A 23703-nucleotide genomic window follows, 5' to 3' on the forward strand; every position below is an offset into this window, starting at 1 on the left:
GTAACGACGGAATGTTTAATATATGTATACACATATTTTTGTTTTAACAGCAACGTCCAATGGTTGATTGTACTCCATGCTAGATAAACCATAAACTTTCCATTCGCTTCGTCGCCAACAATTACGCGTTTTCTTCTCTATTTCTCGAGCACAATACACGTTATTCGAAACCGATCGATTTTCAAACGTATCAATTACGGATAAACATTTCCGTACTTGTCTATCCATTGAATGACATTGATAATGCATTTCCATGCAAAAGGCGACGTTATAATTAGACTTGTGAATGCCGTATGGGTCATTAGTGGCTGATACTAGTCACCAAAGGAGTATTTATATCAAACCCACATAAATTACCTTAGCAATCGATATATTAGTACATATTTATCAATTAAAATGAAAAATGCGGGTGACCTTGAAACCATAAAAGAGTTGACCTTGACAAAAATTCACTTATAGAGTTTGCTCCTTCAGCGCCTTTTCCCACACATCAAGATAACAAGAGACAATAATGCTCTCTGTGTACTTCAGACTCGCATCTTAACCAAACTTCTTCAACGATTTTGAATAATTTCCTTTTTATTATCCGCGTGTCATTCCACTAACCGTTGATGTTCTGACACTGTAAAAGAGATGGAGATTCTATAGTAGCATCTTTTCTACCATGGTTGAATTTTTATATAGGGTGGAACGATTAAAAGAGAAAGATCATTTCGGGCATTCCCATTGGGCTGATAGGGAAGGTAGGCATGTAGGTTTCGTATTGATCTCCAGTTGAAGCGACCTTTAAATATCCCCTCTTCTCTGCTACCTCTTCCATTAGATGGAATGAGAGGGAATGAGAAGAAGGGGGGTCGGGAGGAGTCCTGACACGACCTACAACAAGCAGCGACAGGCGCACAGCTGATTTCGTAACGTCCAAGCGACACTCCCGGGTTCCACGGTTCTCCGGAAACGCTTCATGACCCATATATTTTGAGAATTCGAGGGAATAACGTGGAATCGGACCGGTGCGCGTCGTCAAATTCAAAAAGTTCATCAGGCGGTACCAAAATATGAAATCAGACGTACTGCTATCGACAAATAACATCGACACATGTAGGTAACGTCGAAATGTCGATAATTTGATACACCGATAACGTCGAGATGTTATAAATCCACAAGCTTCATTCCAATTGGCAAGGAAGTCTTATCCAGTCGAAAAGAACCTAGATAATTTATGTAAAAAGCCATGTCATTCTAAGGTCTCAGAAAGTGCAAGGCGTCGACAGAATTAAATAAACGTGTACCATCTAAAGAAGATTACGTTGACTTGCACACACGTTGTGTCACGGTCGACAAACACGACGTCATAATCTACTAAAGAACCTCAGGTGCGAATACGGCATCCGTTATTTATAGACCATCCATTTGCCCCGGTATAGTGTCTGATTAAAATATGTATGTGTTATATATAAGAGAAAATAACGTAATTAGGAGAAGCATAGATAATGTTGGTTGTACATCGTGGTTTAATACCGTTCAGAGATTCCTGAAGCATTAGTCGCAGCCACGCTTTCCAGATCATTGAACCCTGCTGCTCTTTTTTTTGCACGAACGGTGAAAGAACGACCTGAGCACGCTTTACGAACGCTATGATTCATGAGATCGAGAGCAGACCTTGTCCTCCGTAGGAGGACGCTGTAATTACTTTGTTCACCGTACAATTACATCGTGCGAGTGATTTGACAGTACTCTGTTTACATGTATCACCATTTCAGGAATCGTAGATTTGAGTAATATAGTATTTTGATTTAAAACAAGTTACCTTTTATAATTATTCAATTCCATGATTACATGAATGAGATAAAAAAGATCAAGAACCTTCTATTACACTCTTCGAATTAGATAACAATCGAATAGTTATCGAAGTCGATGACTTTAACATACCAATTGCGTAATCAATGCAGATCGATTATCGATCGTCTACAGTCTACAGTACGGTGACTACAACATTGCTTCAAAAACACAACCAGTATTATTATTATGTTGAAATGTACTTTGCAATAAAATTATGAGCTTAAAATAATTATGAAAATTCATCAAATTTATTCTTACATTTCATAAGCTTTATAGTCCTTGTAGGCTCCCTTCGGACAACTATAGTAAGAACTGCCACCACTTGCCTTCAACTTTGGGGAATCTATGTATATGTAAAACTAAAAATTTTCAAACCACCAAATTTCTACATTTTCAGTTTTCTAAATTCCTACATTTAGCATAAATTCGAAAATTTACCAACCAGAAGCCAAAGAGTGGTCGCCATCTTCCCCAAGGTAGCTTGCCATCGAACGTGTCTTATTTTCGATTTCGTCGATTCGATAATCGATAATAATTCCCGACTGATGCTATCTCAAAATTGCCAAGTAGTTATCAATAATTAAACAAATTACATCGATAAAATACTCTCAAATAGTACATAAATTTATTATTAATTTCATTATTGATAATTATAATGTAATTACATAGTTGTGTAATTTCGAAGAGGGGGCCCAAGAGACAGTTCCGATATTCCGCACACAGGTAAACACATTATCGATATGTTCGACCGTAGACCACATTACGTATCGTACGATCTCTAGCATACTTTTCGTTCGTTTCTCGAACGACTTACAAATTATCCTTCGGTTAGCAAAGGATAATTAGGACAAAAAAAAGTCGAGGTAGCAACGAAGGAGTCCTCGCAGAAATAACGGAACAGAGGAACGTAGCTGGACCGCGGACCGTCCCTGGGAGAGGACCGAGGGGTGAGGTGGAGTATGTACAAAGGAGGGATGCGATTGGCCGAGGCAGAGAGGAGAGGTTCTCGGCTGTCGCGAAGCGAGTTGATTCCGCGCCACTTCGTTTCCGACTCGTGCCTGCATACGACGTGCCCGAGGACTAACTCACCACACATCCTTCGAATTTCTTTTGTCTGCAAAGGTAAGCGAAATATTTCCATACCTTTGCACCGTTTCGCCTCTTAATCGTAACAAAGCACGTCGATCAAATGTTTCGAAAATTATTACGCGAATTTGCAGAAAGGACATGGCTTACGCGAGAACGATCGCGTCGCCGGTAAATGATCAATCGATTGTCGACCCGAGAGATCGGCTTGCTTTGTCCTCTTGATTTTATAGAATCTAACCGCCACGTATTTAAGTAATGATTCATCGTCGAGACAATCTTCGGTAATCTTTGTGGCGATTGTACTTTGCGATCTGTCCATGTACCGGTTTTTAGGTTAGCGAATCAACGTGCTGTTATTATTCGCAATTGAATCGTGAAACATCGGTTAGGTCACGTTGTATATTGCTTTTTTTCATTAATGATATTGTTTATATAAATATTTGGGGAATATTCAGTTGCGTGTGGCAATTTGTAACGGAATTTTAGAGATCGCCGATTTGTATTCGTTTGTTTTAACACGTGATTAACAATCCTGCGTCGCAATTATTAAAAACTGACGAAAATGCGTGTATACGCAGAATTGATTGCACTGAGTGTAGTGTGTCACAGAGATATAATAGTTACGTGTCCTGTGAGAGAATATTTTAATAGAAACGTTAACCTCTGTTTCACGAGAACATCTCGTAATTCATAAATGAGCGTGTCAAATTAAGGCTCACTGAAAGATATGACACGACTATCTTACATTTCAAGGTTATGTGTTATTTTGCAATACTGAACATAGCTATTTCCACGGTTAATTAAAGGTTGTTCTTTTGAACTGAACTTTCAATGTGTTGAAATATTTAAAATTTATTATTCTGTAATTCGCCAGGATTACAGAGGAAGATCGATTTTTAGAATCATTATTTAACGTCATTTTACTTGCGTTACTATCGATCCCACTTCGATGGTTTCAATAATACCGTATTACATCTTTGTGGTTCTTCTTTCCGCACGAAACGTTCGCTTCCCTTACCTATTGATTTTGATGTAATACTGAATGAGAATAATACAATAATTACCATTTACAAGCTATTACCTATTTTGCAAGTAGAAAATCTTCTAAAAGTTAAATATCTTCGTTGTTCCTTGAATCTGTGAATACCTTAGATTGTTAATGCATGCATGTGAATGGATCGGTTTAATTTCCGCCGAACACATTCAGAAAAGATCCCGCAGCACACCGCGGATCTCGTTTCCGGTTTATCCTGACCATTACGCAATTCTCGAACCCCGTCGATTCGCCTTGATCGATGGTATCGAATTCAATGATTTGAAAATATATCGAATATGCAAATCGTAAGGCGCGCTGCATCGGATTTCCGTTCTCCGGGTATACTGTCAAAAGTAAATTGACAGATTACGGTCAGACTACGTGCAGTAAAACGAGTGGGTGCAGTCTGATTACGTAAGACCAGGGACGTAAGGCCAGTGATTCTCAAATTCTTCGTTTTGATCCATGTCCTTTCAATTCTTTTTACGACTGTATCTTTAACGCGAAATAGATATTTATTCCTGTTAGCACAGTCGGGACGGTTACTGTGTGGCACCGCCGGTTTGAAAAGCAAGTCGCCACGACATTGAAATGCCGACATTCTAGCACGCGATATCGCGTGATCAGACACTTGACCCCAACATTTTGTCACACGATATTGCGTGACCAAATCTTGCATGCGTTTTCATTTAAATTAATTTTATCTCGAAAGTACTATCGACATTTTACACCGTTGCATTCTACGTTCATTAAAATCACCGAGATTCTTTATGAATATTATTATCACTTCGTCATCTCAATTAACCGATATTACGTTTCCAATGAATTCATCAACCAGTCACGAATAAGACCGCGGTATAACGAACGCACGAGAGCGGAACATAACCTAAAAATCGACGCCCGAACTTGATACGTTACAGACAAATTTGCATACTTTTTATCTCTAATTAATTAGACTACCGGAACGTAGGGTTAATACATCGATCTCCAAAGTTATGTACATGCAATATTTCGCGCCTCTTCTCGGTATCAATGAGCGGTTGATCGTGTGCCATAATATTCGAACCATAATAGTCGTGATCAGTAATCATGGTGCGATGTCACGTAGCTGGACGTTTAACTTCTGTTATCGACGGTGTATCGATAATTCGATATATCGATAATATAGTCAGGATAACTGGTCGTTCGGTGCCGTGTGAATCCTGATTTACCGTCAGCTGAAATGTATGCAAGGAAGAAGGCGGTCTTATTAGCAAAGAAGAAATGTGCATCGATGCGTTTCTTACTAGGAACCTCGTTAAGTCACGAAGACCGGAGATTCGTTTGAGCGGCGCGTGCATGCGTTATGGCGTTTGGTAATTCAAAACGGAAATTGATAGTTGGCGGTCTCCCGATCGGGGCTCTGCGTGCAAGGAACGCGTCGTTTCACGTTTGTGTAGACGTGTGCGTATATATGAACCGCGCATACACGGACGAATAGGAATGCACGCCTGTCTGCTGGTGCCGAGGATGTTTTTCTTTCATCGATTCTTCGCGACAGTATTACCGTTAAAGGTAGACAAACCGGGCATTTACAGACTCGTTCGAACGCGCTCTACTTCTAAATATATCAATTATTTTAATTTACAAATTTGTTTAATTCTTATATTCTGAAATTTCTTTGAAGTGAAAATAGAAGTCAGCCATATTGAATTGAGCTATAAATGTAACTTCATGTTTCTTATTCAACTAAAAAAATTTGACGCGATAAACTTGCGGTATTTAACTCTTTCCTTATGCCTGTTTTATAGCCAATAAAAATCTCACCTTTAAATCACAGGAAACCGTACTATTTCTGAGACGGGAAAATATCAATGAAAATTGAGATAAATTTAGAATTGATCGAATGACGTTGTCTCGATAAAATTAACATAATTTCTTTTAACTATAATAGAATTTTATTCTTTGAAAGTAATGATTTTCTATACTCTTTGAAGACTTTTTTTTTAACTTTGACTTGTTTAATTTTAACGTGCTATTAATAACTATTTTAAATTAAAGCCTTTGAACTCTTTGGAATTTTCTGGTTCAGAATTTGATAACGCAATCTAATCTCGGCACATAGGCTACCATTTAAAGATATAGCCCTATCGATTAACCTTGCAGGTGCGTTAAATATTTGAGCTTTATTGGCCATACCACGTCTATTCGACGAAAATTTATACACCGTTCTAAGGGTAAATGCTATCTAGAAGGTTCTTGGGTATAGTAAGCCCTAAATAATTCATATAGGTTCCCTGCGCCTACATCATTTTAGTATTTCACCTTGACAATAACTGCATTACGCGGTAGTAGTTACGAACTTTCCGGAAGCTTCGTCAGAAGTGAAAATTGCTTTTCATGTACCTTTTTTTGTATTTAATTTACAACTTGATTCATTGTCTGATCGTGAATGTTACTGTTGAAATAATAACGAGCCAATAAGAGGTTAAAGCCTCGAGTCAAATAATTGAGGCCAGCGATGAAGTTACATGAGTTTAAAAATATAAATTGGCTAAGTCACAATCAGTGAGCAGTTAGTTGTTTGCGTCGCCTTCTTTTAGATACTCATAGCTTAAATTTTTTGGATTTCTTCACAGTCTACTTATTTATTATTGCTCTTCGTTGATAAATACTTTAGAGTAAATATAACAATTTAATTGTATTCATATATAAATGTTTAAATTACTTTTAAGACAATTTACTTATTAATTAAGACAATTTACTTACTAATTTAGTAGACTGAGTGTATTAGAACTAGTATTAAATGCCTTGTATATTAAAGACTGTATTTAAATAGCTTAAGACTTGTAAAGATTTACCGCGCGTCGATTATGAACATTCAAATATTCGCGCGCATTTGATTTGCGGCAAAGTAGCTTCACTCGCGCGCCGCCAGGGTGCGCACTAAGTCACTGCGCACCTGTACACGTAATCGATAATACATCGGTAAAAATGATTACTAAAAATTAATATTTATCGACGCACGCTTAAACTAACAATTTCTCTCAATTTTACGTCAAATAATTATCGAAATATTCTTTACATTATTAAATTATATTAAACATCAAATAGATTGAATTTATTGGAGATAATTAACAATTTTGCAAAGGAACGGACGCGAATAAATTTTCTTTTCGAAGAACGCTTTAATGTCGCATACTTTATTCTCATAACCAGACATGACGTAGCAATTTATCTTCATCAAACACGAAATCGGACACCGGCTAGTTACAAGAATGAACCGGTGAAAATATGCGAAGCTTCGAGACATTGCTTTCTGTTACGTGTCATATACAGAAATAAATGTACATGAGTACGATAAAACTTGTCAAGCAAGATTTTATTACGAAAATTTTTGCAATCTTGTTTCCAAAATTTTTGGACTGAAAAGTGTCGCAAGTGCCGCCATGTCTTCACGAGATTTCACGGTGAATTCACGCTCGATTCGTCGGAGCGATTAGCTCCGTATTTTGCAGTGGAAAGACGCTGCAATTTCACGGTTTCGCGGTCGGTCGATTATCGCGGAAATGGCGATACAACTCGGTTGGAATCCGTCTAATTCGTCGCGATTCCTTGGGCGAATTAGTCGAGCCATTCAGAAACGAGCGCATCCGGCGAGTTGCCCGTTCATTTCCTACTCTATGCTAACGACGTGCTTTTACGCCTCTCCGGTAATCCAATAACATCGATACTTTTCATGCATCTATTTTGCGTAAACTTATCAATATATCATATTCCACGAATCAATTAACGTATCTGCATATATAGCTTCGATCTCCGAGTCTTATTCGCGATACGTAAATTTATTTGATCGCTCGTAAATTTCATTGTCATTGATGTTATACAAGGATAAATTTTATCCGGAGATTTTTATAAATCGTCATTGAATTCCCTTGTCAGTGTTGTTATTCGACGGTAAATTTTACCCGGACATTTTTATAAATATTTCAGATTATTTTTGAGAAAGCACAATGGTAGAAACTGTTACATAACGCAGACGAAAAATCCGCCCGCAAATATTTGCTAAGTTCGCGTAAAGCAACTTAACGCGATAGTGTTATTTATAAAACGTCCTCTTTAAATGGACCCGGTGTTTATCTTCTCGTGGAAGTCTACCGCGGTATAATTCGCATCGATATGCAATTACTCATTGTTGGAGTCATAGCCGTGACGAGCGATCCTTGACATCTCGAATCACTTTTCGTGGAAATATTAATGATATTTCCTTTCGAAGAAAAATGAGAACATTTGCTACAAAAGGCATTAATCATTCGATGTTCTAATTTTGTTAACATTCAGACTCAAAAATTAAATTTTCAAATTTGTGTACTTTCAAATTGCAACAAGTTTTGCAACCTTCAAATTGCAAGTTTTTCAATTTCATATTGAACACCTTAATTCTGAAATTTGTTCTCAGACTTTCGCTTTGGTGAAATCATAAATTTTGAGAATTTATATTCGAGAAGAATTCCACGTGATCCCGAAACAAATAACTTGCGACGCACGCGCAGTGCGCGAATTTAGTGCAATTTGCAGAAATAATCGTGTGATATCTTTCAGGTATTAAAAGATTGCGTCTCTGTTTACCCCGAGTTATCTCGACGACTTTTGTGTTACGTAAAGCGAGCAATTTGAATCTTCGAAATTAAGAACAGCTCAAAATTCTCGTGAAGACTTCAAAAAATTTATTCATACCACAAAGAATTTATTTTTATCCCTGTGTTCCTTGTTTTGCAACCCGTTAAAATTTGCATTCTCAAAACAGACTCAAATTTGTATTCCAAACGCATCGGTATAATGCGACGATGACGTAACAGGATGTTACGAGCACTGTCTCCCGTGTATGATTTTCGCGTTACGTATTGTGTAATCGGCTCCACTTTTTCGACTATAGAAACTTTTGTTTCGCGAATTCGGAGGAAAAAACCGAAGGTCGGTCTATCTCGCGATCATTATCCATGATTTTCGAAAATGAAGGCTGGAAGAATAACGTTATCAGTGCTCGATAATGGAACACGGTGTTACCGATCGTCTTATCAACTTGTACTCGAAACTCGATCCCGAGATCATAATCGCTCTTGTATCGTCTTTCTTTCTTTATCCTATTCTCTTCCAGTTTGTGTCACGTTGCAACTGATAAACCTGCAATTGATTAGAAATGTTCACGATTAATGATCTTCCATAATTTACTCCTGACAAATATCTTTTTTGTACTAAATTATTATATAATGATACGTTCAACTTCTTACTGTAGGGCGACGCACTCGTGACGCACTTATGTTTTCACTGAAATTTTTGGTTCAATTGTAATTACAATCTGTATGACGAAGGATGAAGACAAAATTTGCCACGTTATTATATAAATGATGTATGGTACATTTAACTCTTTGCTCTATGATAACGTGACGCACTGATGACGCATTCTACAGTTCATATGTGCTGAACCAGAGTTATGTTTTCACTGAAATTTTTGGTTCAGTTGTAATTATAATCTGTATGACGAAGGATGAAGACAGAATTTGCCACGTTATTATATAAATGATGTATGGTACATTTAACTCTTTGCTCTATGATAACGTGACGCACTGATGACGCACCCTACAGTTTATATGTACTGAACCAGAGTTATATTTTCACTGAAATTTTTGGTTCAATTGTAATTATAATCTGTATGACGAAGGATGAAGACAAAATTTGCCACGTTATTATATAAATGATGTATGGTACATTTAACTCTTTGCTCTATGATAACGTGACGCACTGATGACGCACCCTACAGTTTATATGTACTGAACCAGAGTTATATTTTCACTGAAATTTTTGGTTCAATTGTAATTATAATCTGTATGACGAAGGATGAAGACAAAATTTGCCACGTTATTATATAAATGATGTATGGTACATTTAACTCTTTGGTGTACAATGACGTGACGCACTGATGACGCACCCTACAGTTCATATGTACTGAACCGAAATTATATTTTCACTGAAATTGAATTGAAGATTGAAGCAAAATGTGCTACATTATTGTATAAATGATGTATGATACATTTAAACTTGTGACGCACACGTGACGCACCTTACAGTTCACATGTACCATATACAAGAATTGTATTATCACAGCAATTGAATTTTTAGCTCACTTGTAACTATAATCTGTGTAATCAAGGTTGAAGGGAAAATATGCTTAACATTTTACCTTTACTTGTATAATTCAATAATTAATTATTGAGTCTCTTCAAGTATAATTAACTATCTATGAACTATTTAGAAAATTGTTGAGGAGTTAAGTTACATATGAATGTAAGAACATGTCGATGTTAGAAGTTTATAAATCCACGAATCTAAAGATCAGACAGTAGTCTACAACTTGTAAAACATAATTACTCGAACAGAGGTTTCATCCGATACGGTTAATTAGTACCGCAAGTTAATTAAAAGGTAGACAATAATTACGGTTGGCCTTTTGACAGGAATAAAGAAAGATAACGTGTACGCGGGATGCAAGTGGCCATAAATCGGCCAACAAGCCGAAACAATAGAAACAAAGTGTCTGCGTTTACCATGGCCCCGTGTGGTTGTTTCTGCTCGCACCCTCTTCGCTCTTTCATCCTTCTCTCCTCGAGTCTTTTCACTGTAACGTGAAAAACTTCGAAAGGGGCAGCAAAGAGACGAATCGTTACTCTCCTTTTTTTCACGATGGCTTCAACTTGCCCTAGAAACACGTAATGAGTTTCGTCTGAGAGATTAGAACCGTGTATTTAACTTCCGCTAGACGGTGCCATTTTCACCCGGAAGGTACATTAAGATGTACGTTAAACACGGTTATGCACGATATTTCACAGTTATTGTAGACACTATTTTACTTTAAATATTATATCAAACATACTACAATAGTTGTGGGACACTGTACATATAGTTTAATTTGTACAAACATCAATTTAAACAGGGTTACTATACTTTAGATACATATAGTTATAATATAGATTCATGTGTGCAAATATTGTAAGAATTAATAACATGGTCACAAGGCGTCGGTCGATCTGTGCCACGATGGTGGAATACTGTGTACGTAGCACGCGATGTCGCGTGAGCGGACTTCTTAAATAGCGCAGACAATACGAGAAGATGTAAATTCCCATATTTCTAAATTTGCAAATTACATTTGTACTTCTGTATACATGCACCCATTTGTACCTCTCTATTTCTGTACCTACTTGTACATTCACCATGTCGCCTTCTGAGATTTTTAGAATATAATTCTTACATAATTGTCCCAAATATACATTACAAAAAACCCAAATATAAAATAACGAATGAAAGTGCTATTGGACGAATAGCAAAAGCGTTTTACAGAATGAATCCTCCATTCATAACCGCTTGCATGCACCGATGCACGCGCAACTGAATGAAGAAAATGACATCTTACGACCGTTCACACCTCCATTATTGCCCAGGGCACGGTGCAGTAATCATGCATTTACCAGCCACCAATCTGCATCCTTCTTCGCCTGTGAAATTGCGTATTCACATAGATACGTGACACGCAACGGGATACGCGGTCGGTGGTGCTCCTTCAATGCACCTTAACTCGCTCGCCCTCCTCGTTTTATTCGCTGCGGGGTTCGATACCGTTTTGCAACTGATGTGCACATTATTCAATTGTGAATATTTGGAGATTGACGGAGGGAAGTGTTTGATTTTCTTGCGAGCTAAGTAGATTTATGTAATGTATTCGATTGGTATTCAAGTTTTTTTAAGGTGGAATTTTCAAGGTTTTTTAGGTTGCAATTTTCAGGTTTTTTGAGGTTGAAGTTTTCAAGTTTTTTGAGGTTGAAGTTTTCAAGTTTTTCGAGTTGGAATTTTTTAGCTTTTTCAAGTTTTTCGAGTTAGAATTTTTTAGCTTTTGCAAGTTGGAATTTTCAAGTTTTTCGAGGTGGAATTTTTTAGCTTTTTCAACTTGGAATTTTCAAGTTTTTCTAGTTGGAATTTTTTAGCTTTTTTAACTTAGAATTTTCAAGTTTTTCTAGTTGGAATTTTCAAGTTCTTTGAGTTGGAATTTTTTAGCTTCTTCAAGTTGGAATTTTCAAGCTTTTTCAAGTCGAAATTTTTAAGCTTTTTCAAGTTGGAATTTTCAAGTTTTTCGAGTTGGAATTTTCAAGCTTTTTCAAGTTGGAATTTTCAAGTTTTTCGAGTTGGAATTTTTTAGCCTTTTCAAGTTAGAATTTTCAAGTTCTTCGAGTTGGGATTTTTTAGCTTTTTCAAGTTGGAATTGTAAAGTATTTTCGAGTCGAAATTTTCAAGCTTTTCCAAGTCGAAATTTTTAAGCTTTTTCGAGTCGAAATTTTCAAGCTTTTCCAAGTCGAAATTTTCGAGCTTTTTCAAGTTGGAATTTTCAAGTTCTTCGAGTCGAAATTTGTAAGCTTTCTCAAGTTGGAATTTTCAAGTTCTTCGAGTTGGATTTTTTTAGCTTTTTCAACTTGGAATTTTCAAGTAATTTCGAGTCGAAATTTTCAAGCTTTTTCAAGTCGAAATTTTTAGCACTAGAACTACCAACCAGTCAAAATGACTAGCTTCAGATTTCACATTTTATATTACAAAATTTTATTGTCGTGATTTTATGGAAATGTCTGTCATATTTTGTTGAGGTAAAAACTAGTTCTATATGTTACTTGATGTTTTAGTATTTATTTATTTACCTTTTCATTTTATTTTTCATTCTTCGATAAACGAGCATTTAATGTCGGTAGTTCTAGTGTTAATCTTTTTCAAGTTTTTTCAAGTCGACATTTTCAAGTTTATAAATTAACAAATTCGTACATTAAAAAGGTCCAAATTCTCCGTCTTCAGTTTTGAGAAATTGCTTGATACCAGTACTATTAACAAAGGTAGTCACCGAAAAAAGGCCTACTTAACGAGTACTCTAATAAATGAAATATTTTTAACGAGCATGACATGGTAAATCAGCGATGTAGAACGAATTACCATATCGTTGGTATAGTAGTAGAGTTGAAGCAATTTCACCGTGTCCGCGTGTAGCACGCGTGCGTGAGTTACCGCGCATGCATAATGTGCCATCGACTTTCGCCAAATAGCTTCAAGTAGACGGGAGCCATTTATTGGTGCTTCTGTTATTGCTCCTAGACGTCATCGCGATTCCGTACACGTAATATATACCGCTCAAAGTAATTCCGAAGATCCCGTGTCGGAATCAAATATTAAATTCTCGAGAATGGATAATGGTTCCCGTAACTTGGGACATTTATAGAATATTTAGTTGCCTTTTTAACTCTTGGATACTTCCTCATTTTATATACTCTTCCGGAATTATTCTACTTTATTTGTTACTTATAACGTTTATGACTTACTAAAAAAGTTAAATCTTATTGTAATTAAAAATTGATGGGGTAGAATCTTTTGATACCGCAGCTACGGGGTCCACAGGGGTTCACACGCGGGAAATCACGGAATGTACCTTTCAAACGGAAACAAATATATTATATTATAAATTTACATTAAATTAGGAGTTCAGAAGTTAAGGAAGGTTGACGTTAATATTTGAACAATAAAATTATTTAATTAGACTTGAAGTTATAATCCGAATGATCGCGTCACATACGATGCCTAATCCCGAACGATATAAAGATAGTATCAGATATTGATAATTGAACAATGATCAATAATAGGTCTTAGACTTCAATACGAAATCTATTAAACCTAGACTTGATCACATATAAATTAAAGCTGAACTAAAAATAAATAACGTATACTAGCTTATAGAATAAACTTATATCATTTATTTCATAAATGTGAACTTTGAAAATAAAAAACCTAAGATGATAATTAAACAACGTAGGACAATAAAATGAGAGTACAAAAAAGCAAAGTCCCGCAGGACTCTAGCGCGAAAGGTCGGCGTAAGAGCAAGGCCGAAAACTGCTGGGGCCCCGTGTGTAAGTACACACGTGATTAAGTAAAGGCGTGTGTGCGTGATTTTCCGCGCGTACGGAGGCTGCAGACCGGCGTCGGTGTAGGTGCGTGCTATCGACCGGGTATCCTTCTGTGCTGGACGCCGGTGTGCCCCACCCTGAAGCAGTCGGCGAGACAGAGAAAGAGCGACACGTCGTGAGAAAAACGAGGAGAACAACTGTCGCGAGCCGGCGGCGAGAAAAGGACAAACCGATAGGACAAGGAGCAAGATGCATCCCGGCGAAAAGAGACGGCCGCGGTGAAACCGGGAAAAACGGGGATGCCTTTCAGAGGAGGATCCGCCGGGTGAAAAAGCGAGACAGCGTGATCGGGGGTCCGCGAAAGTCGCTTTTGAACAGAAGGAGAAACGCGTACGAGTAGAATGACAGCGACGGAAAGAGACGAGAACGGATCCGTGTACGGTCGAAGGGAGAGAGAAAGAGAGAGACGGGGAGAGCCCGTGGGAGGGAGGGAGGTGCCCGGAGAGACAGAGAGAGATCACGGCACGCAGAAATGCCTCCTGCTTAGTGATAGCGTAGAGACTGTAGTGTTCACATCACACGCGACACACCGAACATTTTTTACCACGTTTAACGCGCGAACCAGGTGAACCTGTTCGATCATTCGGTTAAGTTTAAGTCACACACGAACAGATTCTACTTTCCTCAGGAGCTAATCACGCACAACGAGACCATTTTTGAAAGTGTTTTTTACTTGTGCTTTTTAATCTTCGATCTTTGATCATCAACTGGTGAGTACAGAGTCATTGGCGTAACTAAGGTGGGCCCTCCGTAGAAATTTGCGATCAAATTACCCAGATATCGGTTCCTGAGGTCCTAGATTTTCACACTTCCGCAAAGTCCATTTCACCCTTTTCAAATCCTACAATTTTCACTTGAACCTCAGGTATCTGGACCTTCTAGGTCTCCAATTTTCAAGTTTATAAATTCCCAAATTTCTAAGTGTTTAAATTCTCAAATTTCTGAATACAACGTCCCTGGAATTTGCAACTCCCAAGCCTTAATCTCTGGACCTCCCTCTAATTTTCAAGTTCAACTCCCAAATTTCTGAGTGCCAAAATTCTCAAATTTCTCCACCCCTAACCCTAATCATAAAAATCCCCAAGAATTTGCACCTCCCTAAATTTCCAACTCTCAACCCTAATCTCTGGACCTCCCTCAAATTTTCAAGTTCAACCCCCAAATTTCTGAGTGCTAAATCCTCAAATTTCTCCACCCCTAGTTTCCAACCCTGATCATAAAAATCCCCAAGAATTCCGTCCCCTTTTGCGATTCCCGTATCCCTAAATTTCCAAGTTCTTGAGTCCTCGAATTCCCAAATCCACAGGTCCCCAAATTCACGCACCGAGTGGGTCATTGACACCCTAAACACGCAGGTGCTGTCCATCCCACAAAAAGCCCAGTTACGCCAATGAAGCAAATAAATTTCGGTTGCAACTGGCTGATTCACCGGTCCTTTTTGTAACCTTTTTTCCGCGAATAGTTGAAGCGTGAAATTTTGTTTCGGTTAGCTCGTATATCGATTGACGGTCGGCTAGGGGTTCCCCGGGACACGCAGTTCCCTTTCATTTTCACCGGCAACCAGGAAAGACAGTAATAATAGTGCGATGCATTGATCGCGATTACTCGAACCCTTGCTCGATGTTTCTTTCCGCTGGTTTTTAGTTTTCGAAACGATCTTGAATTTCTGTACTACTCGAGTCAGCCAGTATGCAACCGGAAGTGTACCGGTCTTACGAAGCTCAATTTTATGGATTACTCGAATTTTATTTTGCGCCTCGTCTTGCAAGATAAAATTAGAGATTTTCTGTAAAATTGTCCTCCGTTGGAAAAATCGGATGATCATCGATCGTTTGTTAGGCAATCAAAGGGAACAAGGAAGAAGTATTTTACTATAGACGACCTTTGACACGCTGCCAACGCATGAATATATAGAGGCCATAGGCACCCAAGGGCGACCGGAAGTGCTTCGAAATACTCGAATCTGTGTTCCGTGTGAGTTAAAGCACGAGATACGTATACACGCTTTCGTTTTCCGTCCATCTTGATTCGCGAGTTCTCCTGGACCGATTACCCTCGCGAAACTTCCGGTTACGGAGATTCTCCGGGGTTGTGCACAGACGGGAGGAAGTGAAGAGGTGAAGTTCGATTATCGGAGGTGAATACACGCACGGTTCGAGCTCTCTCCCCTCTCTCCCTGTTCGTCTCTGTCTCTCTCGCTGGGGCGTCGTCATCGCCGCCGTCGTCGCCGTCGTCGTCATGGGCGGATGTACTTCGAAGGATACCACGTCGAGCGACGAGTACGTATCCGCCGGATAAGTCCTTCTAAAGGTTTGTCGTGCGATCCATTCTTTTATTGGCTCAACTGGTATTCGTACTTGACGACATTTATCTATTTATTATTATATATATCTATTTATTATACGTATTCATTTATTATACTCTTATTTATTATACATATACATTTATTACTCTCTTATTTATTATACATATACATTTATTATGCTTTTATTTATTATACATAAACATTTATTATTACTTATTAATAATATGACTTATTCGTTATTGTATGTATATTTAACGATACTCGTTCAGATAAAATATTACGTCTAATCGTTATCTATTTCTCTTCGAACTTTGAATCTAGCTTAATCTTACAGGTAATTGGGTCTAGTAGATTAGGTTCCATCGTATGAATCTTAGGTGTTATATATTCCATTAGGTACTCTAACCATTATGTAATAGTCTATAATATATTATAGTTGTAGTCTATTATATACAACAATCATTTAATGGTTATGTATTTTCATCGAACCTAACCTAATCTGACTTTATAAATAATTACATCTGGTAGGTTAGGTTTCAATGAATCTCAAGTTAGATGTTACTTCCTTAGGTTAGGTTATAGTCCAACCATTATATGCAACAGTCATGTAATAGTTAGGTTATATATTTTCTTTGAACCTAATTTAATCTGATTTTACAGGTAATTGCGTCTGGTAGGTTAGGTTTCAATGAATCTCAAGTTAGATGTTACTTCCTTAGGTTAGGTTATAGTCCAACCATTATATGCAACAGTCATGTAATAGTTAGGTTATATATTTTCTTTGAACCTAACTTAATCTGATTTTACAGGTAATTGCGTCTGGTAGGTTAGGTTTCAATGAATCTCAAGTTAGATGTTACTTCGTTAGGTTAGGTTATAGTCCAACCATTATATGCAACAATCATTTAATGGTTAGGTTATGTATTTTCTTTGAACCTAACTTAATCTGATTTTACGGGTAATTGCGTCTGGTAGGTTAGATTCTACGAATCTCAAGTTAGGTGTTACTTCCTTAGGTTAGATTATAGTCCAACCATTATATGCAACAATCATTTAATGGTTAGGTTATGTATTTTCTTTGAACTTAACTTAGTCTGATTTTAGAGGTAATTGCGTCTGGTAGGTTAGGTTTTAGGAATCTCAGGTTAGGTTAGGTTATAGTTCAACCATTATATGTAATCATTTAATAGTCAATTAATTAAATGGTACAATAAACCTGTTAGGTTTGACGAATCTCATGTTAGGTTATGCCTTTAAGTTAAGTTATAGTCCAGCCATTATATGCAATCATTTAATAGTCAGTTAATTAAATGGTACAATAAACCTGTTAGATTTTACGAATATCAGGTTAGGTTTTGCCTTTAAGTTAGGTTATAGTCCAACCATTACAAGTAATCATTTAATAGTCAGGTAATTAAATGGTACAATAAAACTGTTAGGTTTATTACATTGAATGATTGAATTACATCCTATGTTAGATTAGATTACTTTCAATGTTTGCTCCAGTTAGCAGAATGTTAAATGATAAGATTATATTTTTCAGTAGCTTTTGAAGCAATTTAATTAGGGTGGGTAATTTCGAAGTTTTCTACGGTGACGTCACTGTGTGTCGGTACAGTGACGTTAGAGTACGTCAGATCAGACATTCATGGAATTAATAATGAATGAAGCAGGGAACTCGAGATCAGCCTTTTACGGTTCGTTTATTATACATGAAGTGTACTTGCGCTTTAATGTTATTTAAAACTGCTCTCTGTCAACTTTAGGCTTAATTTTGAGCACCTGAATCGGGTATTAAATTCCCTTTCTGAACAAATATTAAATGAACGTTCGCTTAAACTGCGAAGAGTAATTAGTATCAGTTAAATGACTCAATCGTGATTCATCGAATGTTAAATCGTCTTTGTTCCTTTAATCGAGTATCGAGTTTAACTCGATCTTAAGCCTCGGAGTGTGTACCCAGCATTAATAGCTACCCTACGTTCGTTCGCACAAAAGGGTCAACCCTTGCCCTTACATAGGGGCGTGGAAACAGGTCGACTGAAAAATTTTATTTGCATTTCGCACGATATATCAAGCTGCATCCACCTCTCCATTGTTATACTTCCAGGGAGAAATTAGGTACTGAAATATAAATTAGCTGGAAAGTTTCTGGGAAACATTTATTTCAATTTCTCCGATCATTGAAATGCATTAACCAATAGCTGGAGAAATTTATGTTTAATAGTTACAGTTACGTTTAAGTTGAGTAGTTCAATTCAGAACTATTATGGAAGTAGAAAATATTCTGTATGACGTCACGTAGATTAATCTGAGACACTAATTATTTCCACAAAAAATACCTTATGGTATAACAACCATAATGTGAAACCTTCATATTATTATTTACAATAATTATAAATTATATCCTTGAGACTCCTGTCACAAATTTTGGTCCTAAAAAAATTTCCATCACCCCGGTTAGCACAACACCTGACATTAAAATTGAATCCGAGCACCGTTCACAGATAGAAAAATGATTTAGTAACAAAGAAACTCCGGCAGGAAGTTAAAGATGAGATCTCATCCCGATCCTGACTCCTGACAAACATCGAACGATAAAGAAGATTCGCGTCGCTTATAAATAGACGTATAAGCGGCAAGGTGATAATCGAACGCATAATCGTCGACAATGGGCGTATGTGCGTCAATAATGGGCATATGCGAGTCGTCGGACGACACGACTGTCGAGGACGAGTACGTATTTGGCACTGGTTTTCGTTCGAAACAACAAACTCGATACTCCGCGAAATTTCTTTCTAAAGATGCTCGATTATAAATCTTTTTCGAAGTTCGTTGAGTTCGAGCGGAAGTACTGTCTCAAAAAGTGCACCAACGACGGAACACGCCTATGCCACTGATCGCACAGTGTGTCAATATTGCTGAGAATCACTGTACTGTCAGACTCTCGTTATATTGTTCGAGAGATACTTTTTATTATACGTATTCCATCTCAGATTCAAAAATAGTATTTAGATACACTGCAATATAACACGTGACGATCTAACATTCGGTATTGAACGAAGATGTAAAGAATCCTTGTTTAATATCGACGATCTAAAGATCAGTATTGAACGGAGAGTCTTCCTCGTTCGATATCGGCGATCTTCGTGAATCTTCGTGGGCTTCCGTGCGCTAAGCGCGGGAGCGCCATTAGCATAGAAGTCGATGTACAAGAAAATTTAGCGTCTATCAATATAACGAGTGTCAATTGTACTGTGAGAAACTATAAATTTACCCGAGGTTAAATTTAACTCAACTGTGAGCATATTTTGCACAAACTGACACGTGATACACAGATCGATGTTATATTTAAAAATCTCTGTTCGTATGCTCCGAGAACTGTGGCCAAATTCACGCATGAGATTTGCGACCATGTTGCCTTTGCAAATTGTATTTTAAAAACAATGTACCCTTTCGTGGAATTCTCACGAGATCGGGGACTAAAAGTTGGTCTCCATTCAAGGATCGTTTCGTGGACAAGTTCTCCATGCTCTTTAAAGTAATCCGATCCTCGATGGAAGTCCTGACACAACCTTCGACCCGATTCTTTGGTCGACAACTTGTCAGGCTTATCCAAACGTGAGTAACGCATAGATTCGAACGATCTCTGTTGTTGCTCTTACGCAATTTTTAATTTACGAAACAAGAATTAATATTTTCTAATATATCAGTCTAAAGAGAACTTTGTATTTTATAGATATTTTATCGATACAACGGATCTAGCAAAATCTTCAAACCTGTATAATTTATGATAACGAATAATCATTGTGCGATAATCGTCGATGATTTAGTATAAATAATACGGCAAAAACGTGTACGTAATACTTGAGATAAGAATCGTTGATAAGAAATTTTATAGCATTATCACAGAAGGTCTGCTTTTACCTTAATCAGTTTTAAACATGTCTGACTGATGACCACACTGTACCTCTGGAACCTAGTTTCTAAACGGAAATTAATCATGCTTACATTAGCATATTTTTCATACATGTGCCTCTTGTAAATAGAAAAATTTTATTTCATTGAATTTTAAATTTCAAATTCTTGACATAATGAACCCTTAATGTGACTGTTAAATATTTGTGTTCAATATTCTTTTTATTAAACAAAATTAACTTAAAGTGTTCTCATTTTTTTGCAGTAAAAAGAACAGCAACATGGTGGACCAGGCAGTTTTGGATAAACTTGAGGCTGGCTTCACCAAAGTGTCTACCTCTGACAGCAAGTCTCTGCTGAAGAAATATCTGACCAAGGAAGTGTTTGATCAGCTGAAAACAAAGAAAACCTCTTTTGGTTCCACTCTTCTGGATGTGATCCAGTCTGGTGTTGAGAATCTGGACTCTGGTGTTGGTATATATGCACCTGACGCTGAGTCCTACTCAGTCTTTGCTGACCTCTTTGACCCCATCATCGAAGACTACCATGGTGGTTTCAAGAAGACTGACAAGCATCCACCAAAGGACTTTGGTGATGTTGACTCTCTTGGCAACCTTGACCCGGCTGTTAGTATTAAGAATCAAGATAAATATTCAATCTATTTTCTTGCTGTCCAATCATAAATTAAGTAGACATCTGTAGAAATCTATTATATTCAATGTTTTATTACCTTCATAACATTAATGAAATAAAATAGATGTAAATTTAATTTGTGATTAGATAAAACAGGAAAAGATTAAACAGTAAAATATGCGCAAAATGAACACTCAGAATATTAACTGATTTTTTTATTTGTCTAGGGTGAATTCATTGTTTCTACCCGTGTAAGATGTGGTCGTTCCTTGGAAGGTTACCCATTCAACCCATGCTTGACCGAAGCTCAATACAAGGAGATGGAAGAGAAGGTTTCCAGCACCTTGTCTGGTTTGGAGGGTGAACTGAAGGGAACCTTCTATCCTTTGACCGGCATGAGCAAAGAGGTGCAGCAAAAATTGATCGACGATCACTTCCTCTTCAAGGAGGGTGACCGCTTCTTGCAAGCTGCCAACGCTTGCCGTTTCTGGCCCACTGGACGTGGTATTTACCACAACGACGCTAAAACATTCTTGGTCTGGGTTAACGAAGAAGATCACCTTCGTATTATTTCTATGCAAATGGGTGGTGATCTTGGACAGGTACATATCTAACAATGTGACTTTACGAGATGAAACCTTGTGATAGGCAAGGGAGCACAAGTATTTACAACTGGCTTTTTTGTAGGTCTACCGCCGTCTGGTGACTGCTGTCAACGAAATCGAGAAGCGACTTCCCTTCTCTCACCACGATCGTCTTGGTTTCCTGACTTTCTGCCCAACGAACTTGGGTACTACAGTACGTGCCTCTGTGCACATCAAGGTGCCCAAGCTCGCCGCCAATAGGGCGAAGCTTGAGGAAATCGCCGGCAAATTCAACCTCCAGGTCCGCGGTACCCGTGGTGAGCACACCGAGGCCGAAGGTGGCATCTACGACATTTCCAACAAACGACGTCTCGGCCTTACCGAGTATCAGGCTGTGAAGGAGATGCACGATGGAATCGCCGAGCTGATCAAGCTCGAGAAGGAACTTTAAAGCGCGCCAGGAGACAACCGATATGCGACCATCTCCCTCTTTTATTCACCCTTTAGACGTTCTTGACGCATCGAGGACCTTCCTCCTTGAAGAAACGAATATAAAGATTCTCTTTCAACGTTCGTACTGATTTCTGCTAGCGGAATGAGCGTACTTCGTGGCGGGGTTTCGAGAAATCCCTGAAAAGAGAGTCGTGAACTCGTTAAAGATCAAAAAGAAACGTTGTGAACGTTTGATTCTGCATAAATATGAATCTATCAGAGAAAAGAGGAAAATCGTAGTTTGGAAAGAAAGAAACAAAATGGGGCATTTTTCAATTCACGCGTTGTTATGAAATGAAAACACATAGGGACAGATTTGGTCCCCCATAATTTTAGATAAATATTTTGGTCCTTGATGTGCTGAGACCCTCTACACGCGCGTCCTTAGAGTTCTAAAACAGTGACGACGAAAAGCTTTGTTCGTTCAAGGGAATATCAGAGATTTAGCTCGTGTAGTCGAGTCTGATCGTAAATTAGATGTCTTGAGTTTCCAGAAATTTGAGATTTTTGTCGTAAACGTATGGGCAGCTTTCGTTTCCACCGTCTCCTATTTACACGCGTTGCAATTACTATTATTATTAATATTATTACCGTTATTTTAATTATTATTATTACTGTCTCTTATGTTGACTCAAGTTCCTTCCCATCAATCAAGAAAAAAGCAAAAGTGAAGAAAAGCTTGTATTATACATTATAATATGCAATTATTATTTTAAACAGTATTTTGATTTTGTTTCACCCCGTTTTCTTTTTCTAAGGACATGTAATCCAGCATGCTAAAGAAATACACGCAGTATTCTTTCATTTCTTTATTCTTATTGTTTCTTTTTTAACCCTGTTGCTTTTGTATCGTGTCACTGTCATTCGTATCGTCAAGAACATCTTATTGTAACTGTTTCGAGGACGTCTGTAATCGTTGGGGATGTGTAAGTGCCCAATATTTCGGGCTCGGGTGAATCAAGTTTAATCAGGTACTCGAAACATGCGAGACCTCGGATATTTCGGGTTAAGTTGGAGAAAATAGGGCGGGCTCAAATGGATTCTCGTGATCCAAATTTGAAACTTATAAATTTCTAAATACTTGAATTTCCAAATTGGAAATTTACGCCCGATACTTTCTCCGACCTGACAAGTTTGATTACCCGCACGATCCTAGTAATTGTCCCACGAAGAAAATGAGAAGCTATCCGGTTGTGCGGTAAGGTTTGAATTGATCGATGTCGCTATACTGATAACGTATCGAGGACTTTTTGGATTTTTGTACCAAATCCTTTTATACTGATTTTATTTACGAAACGTTTTTGCTCTCGAAATACCACGTAATTGATATTCGTGTAAAAAGGCGCATCTATACCGACAATGAAACGAGAACAAGTTTTTAAGATTATGTTGTGCGACGAACTTTATACGCACTTCACCTTGAATATCGAATTCGGTTAAATGTTGAATAAACGAGAAATACTTGTCCTTGATGTGTTGAAGAAAACGCGACAAATACGGTATCTTACAGCATCCTGTTTTGTAATCCGTGCGAAAGGATGCAAGTTGTTTCTCCATTCTCATTTTTTATCAAAAAAACATCTGCGACGAGTATAGCATGCCGAGTGATGCAGCTGAGGCAGTAACGATTTCACTATCAAATGTATGAAGATGTGAGTTAAAGACGAATAAAAAGACATACACATTACATTTGTCTCTTTTAAAATTTTCTAACCCTACTATTTCCAGATACCTACATCCTCAATTGTAGATATATTTTATAGGTCTGTCGAGTCT

General features: G+C 37.7%; 1 protein-coding gene and 3 long non-coding RNA genes across 6 annotated transcripts; 1 reads left to right on the forward strand and 3 right to left on the reverse strand.

Moving 5' to 3' along the window:
• Positions 1-1083: 1083 nt before the first annotated feature.
• LOC143265648 (uncharacterized) lies at positions 1084-1987 on the reverse strand. Its single transcript, XR_013040309.1, has 3 exons — positions 1519-1987; positions 1290-1427; positions 1084-1208 (listed from the first exon to the last, which is right to left on the reverse strand). It is a non-coding gene; the product is annotated as an uncharacterized LOC143265648 (long non-coding RNA).
• A 78-nt stretch (positions 1988-2065) lies between these two features.
• LOC143265646 (uncharacterized) lies at positions 2066-5074 on the reverse strand. Of its 2 annotated transcripts, XR_013040307.1 has the most exons (5): positions 4899-5074; positions 4010-4308; positions 2505-3946; positions 2282-2387; positions 2066-2198 (listed from the first exon to the last, which is right to left on the reverse strand). It is a non-coding gene; the product is annotated as an uncharacterized LOC143265646 (long non-coding RNA). The 2 variants fall into 2 exon arrangements; XR_013040306.1 differs by having other exon boundaries at positions 4010-5074.
• On the forward strand, positions 2823-22739 carry Argk1 (Arginine kinase 1). 2 transcript variants are annotated; one of them, XM_003705960.3, is made up of 4 exons: positions 2823-2961; positions 20484-20844; positions 21079-21453; positions 21539-22739. In XM_003705960.3, exons 2-4 carry the CDS (start codon positions 20500-20502, stop codon positions 21884-21886), a joined length of 1068 nt encoding a protein of 355 aa, XP_003706008.1. In that variant the 5' UTR covers positions 2823-2961; positions 20484-20499; the 3' UTR covers positions 21887-22739. The 2 variants fall into 2 exon arrangements, with proteins under 2 accessions (XP_003706008.1, XP_012146859.1); XM_012291469.2 differs by lacking the exon at positions 2823-2961 and adding an exon at positions 16124-16274.
• On the reverse strand, positions 6704-12961 carry LOC143265647 (uncharacterized). Its single transcript, XR_013040308.1, has 3 exons — positions 11203-12961; positions 10549-10700; positions 6704-9127 (listed from the first exon to the last, which is right to left on the reverse strand). It is a non-coding gene; the product is annotated as an uncharacterized LOC143265647 (long non-coding RNA).
• Positions 22740-23703: the final 964 nt, after the last annotated feature.

This window comes from Megachile rotundata, chromosome 13, assembly GCF_050947335.1.
Source record: "Megachile rotundata isolate GNS110a chromosome 13, iyMegRotu1, whole genome shotgun sequence".
Taxonomy (NCBI): Eukaryota; Metazoa; Arthropoda; class Insecta; order Hymenoptera; family Megachilidae; genus Megachile; species Megachile rotundata.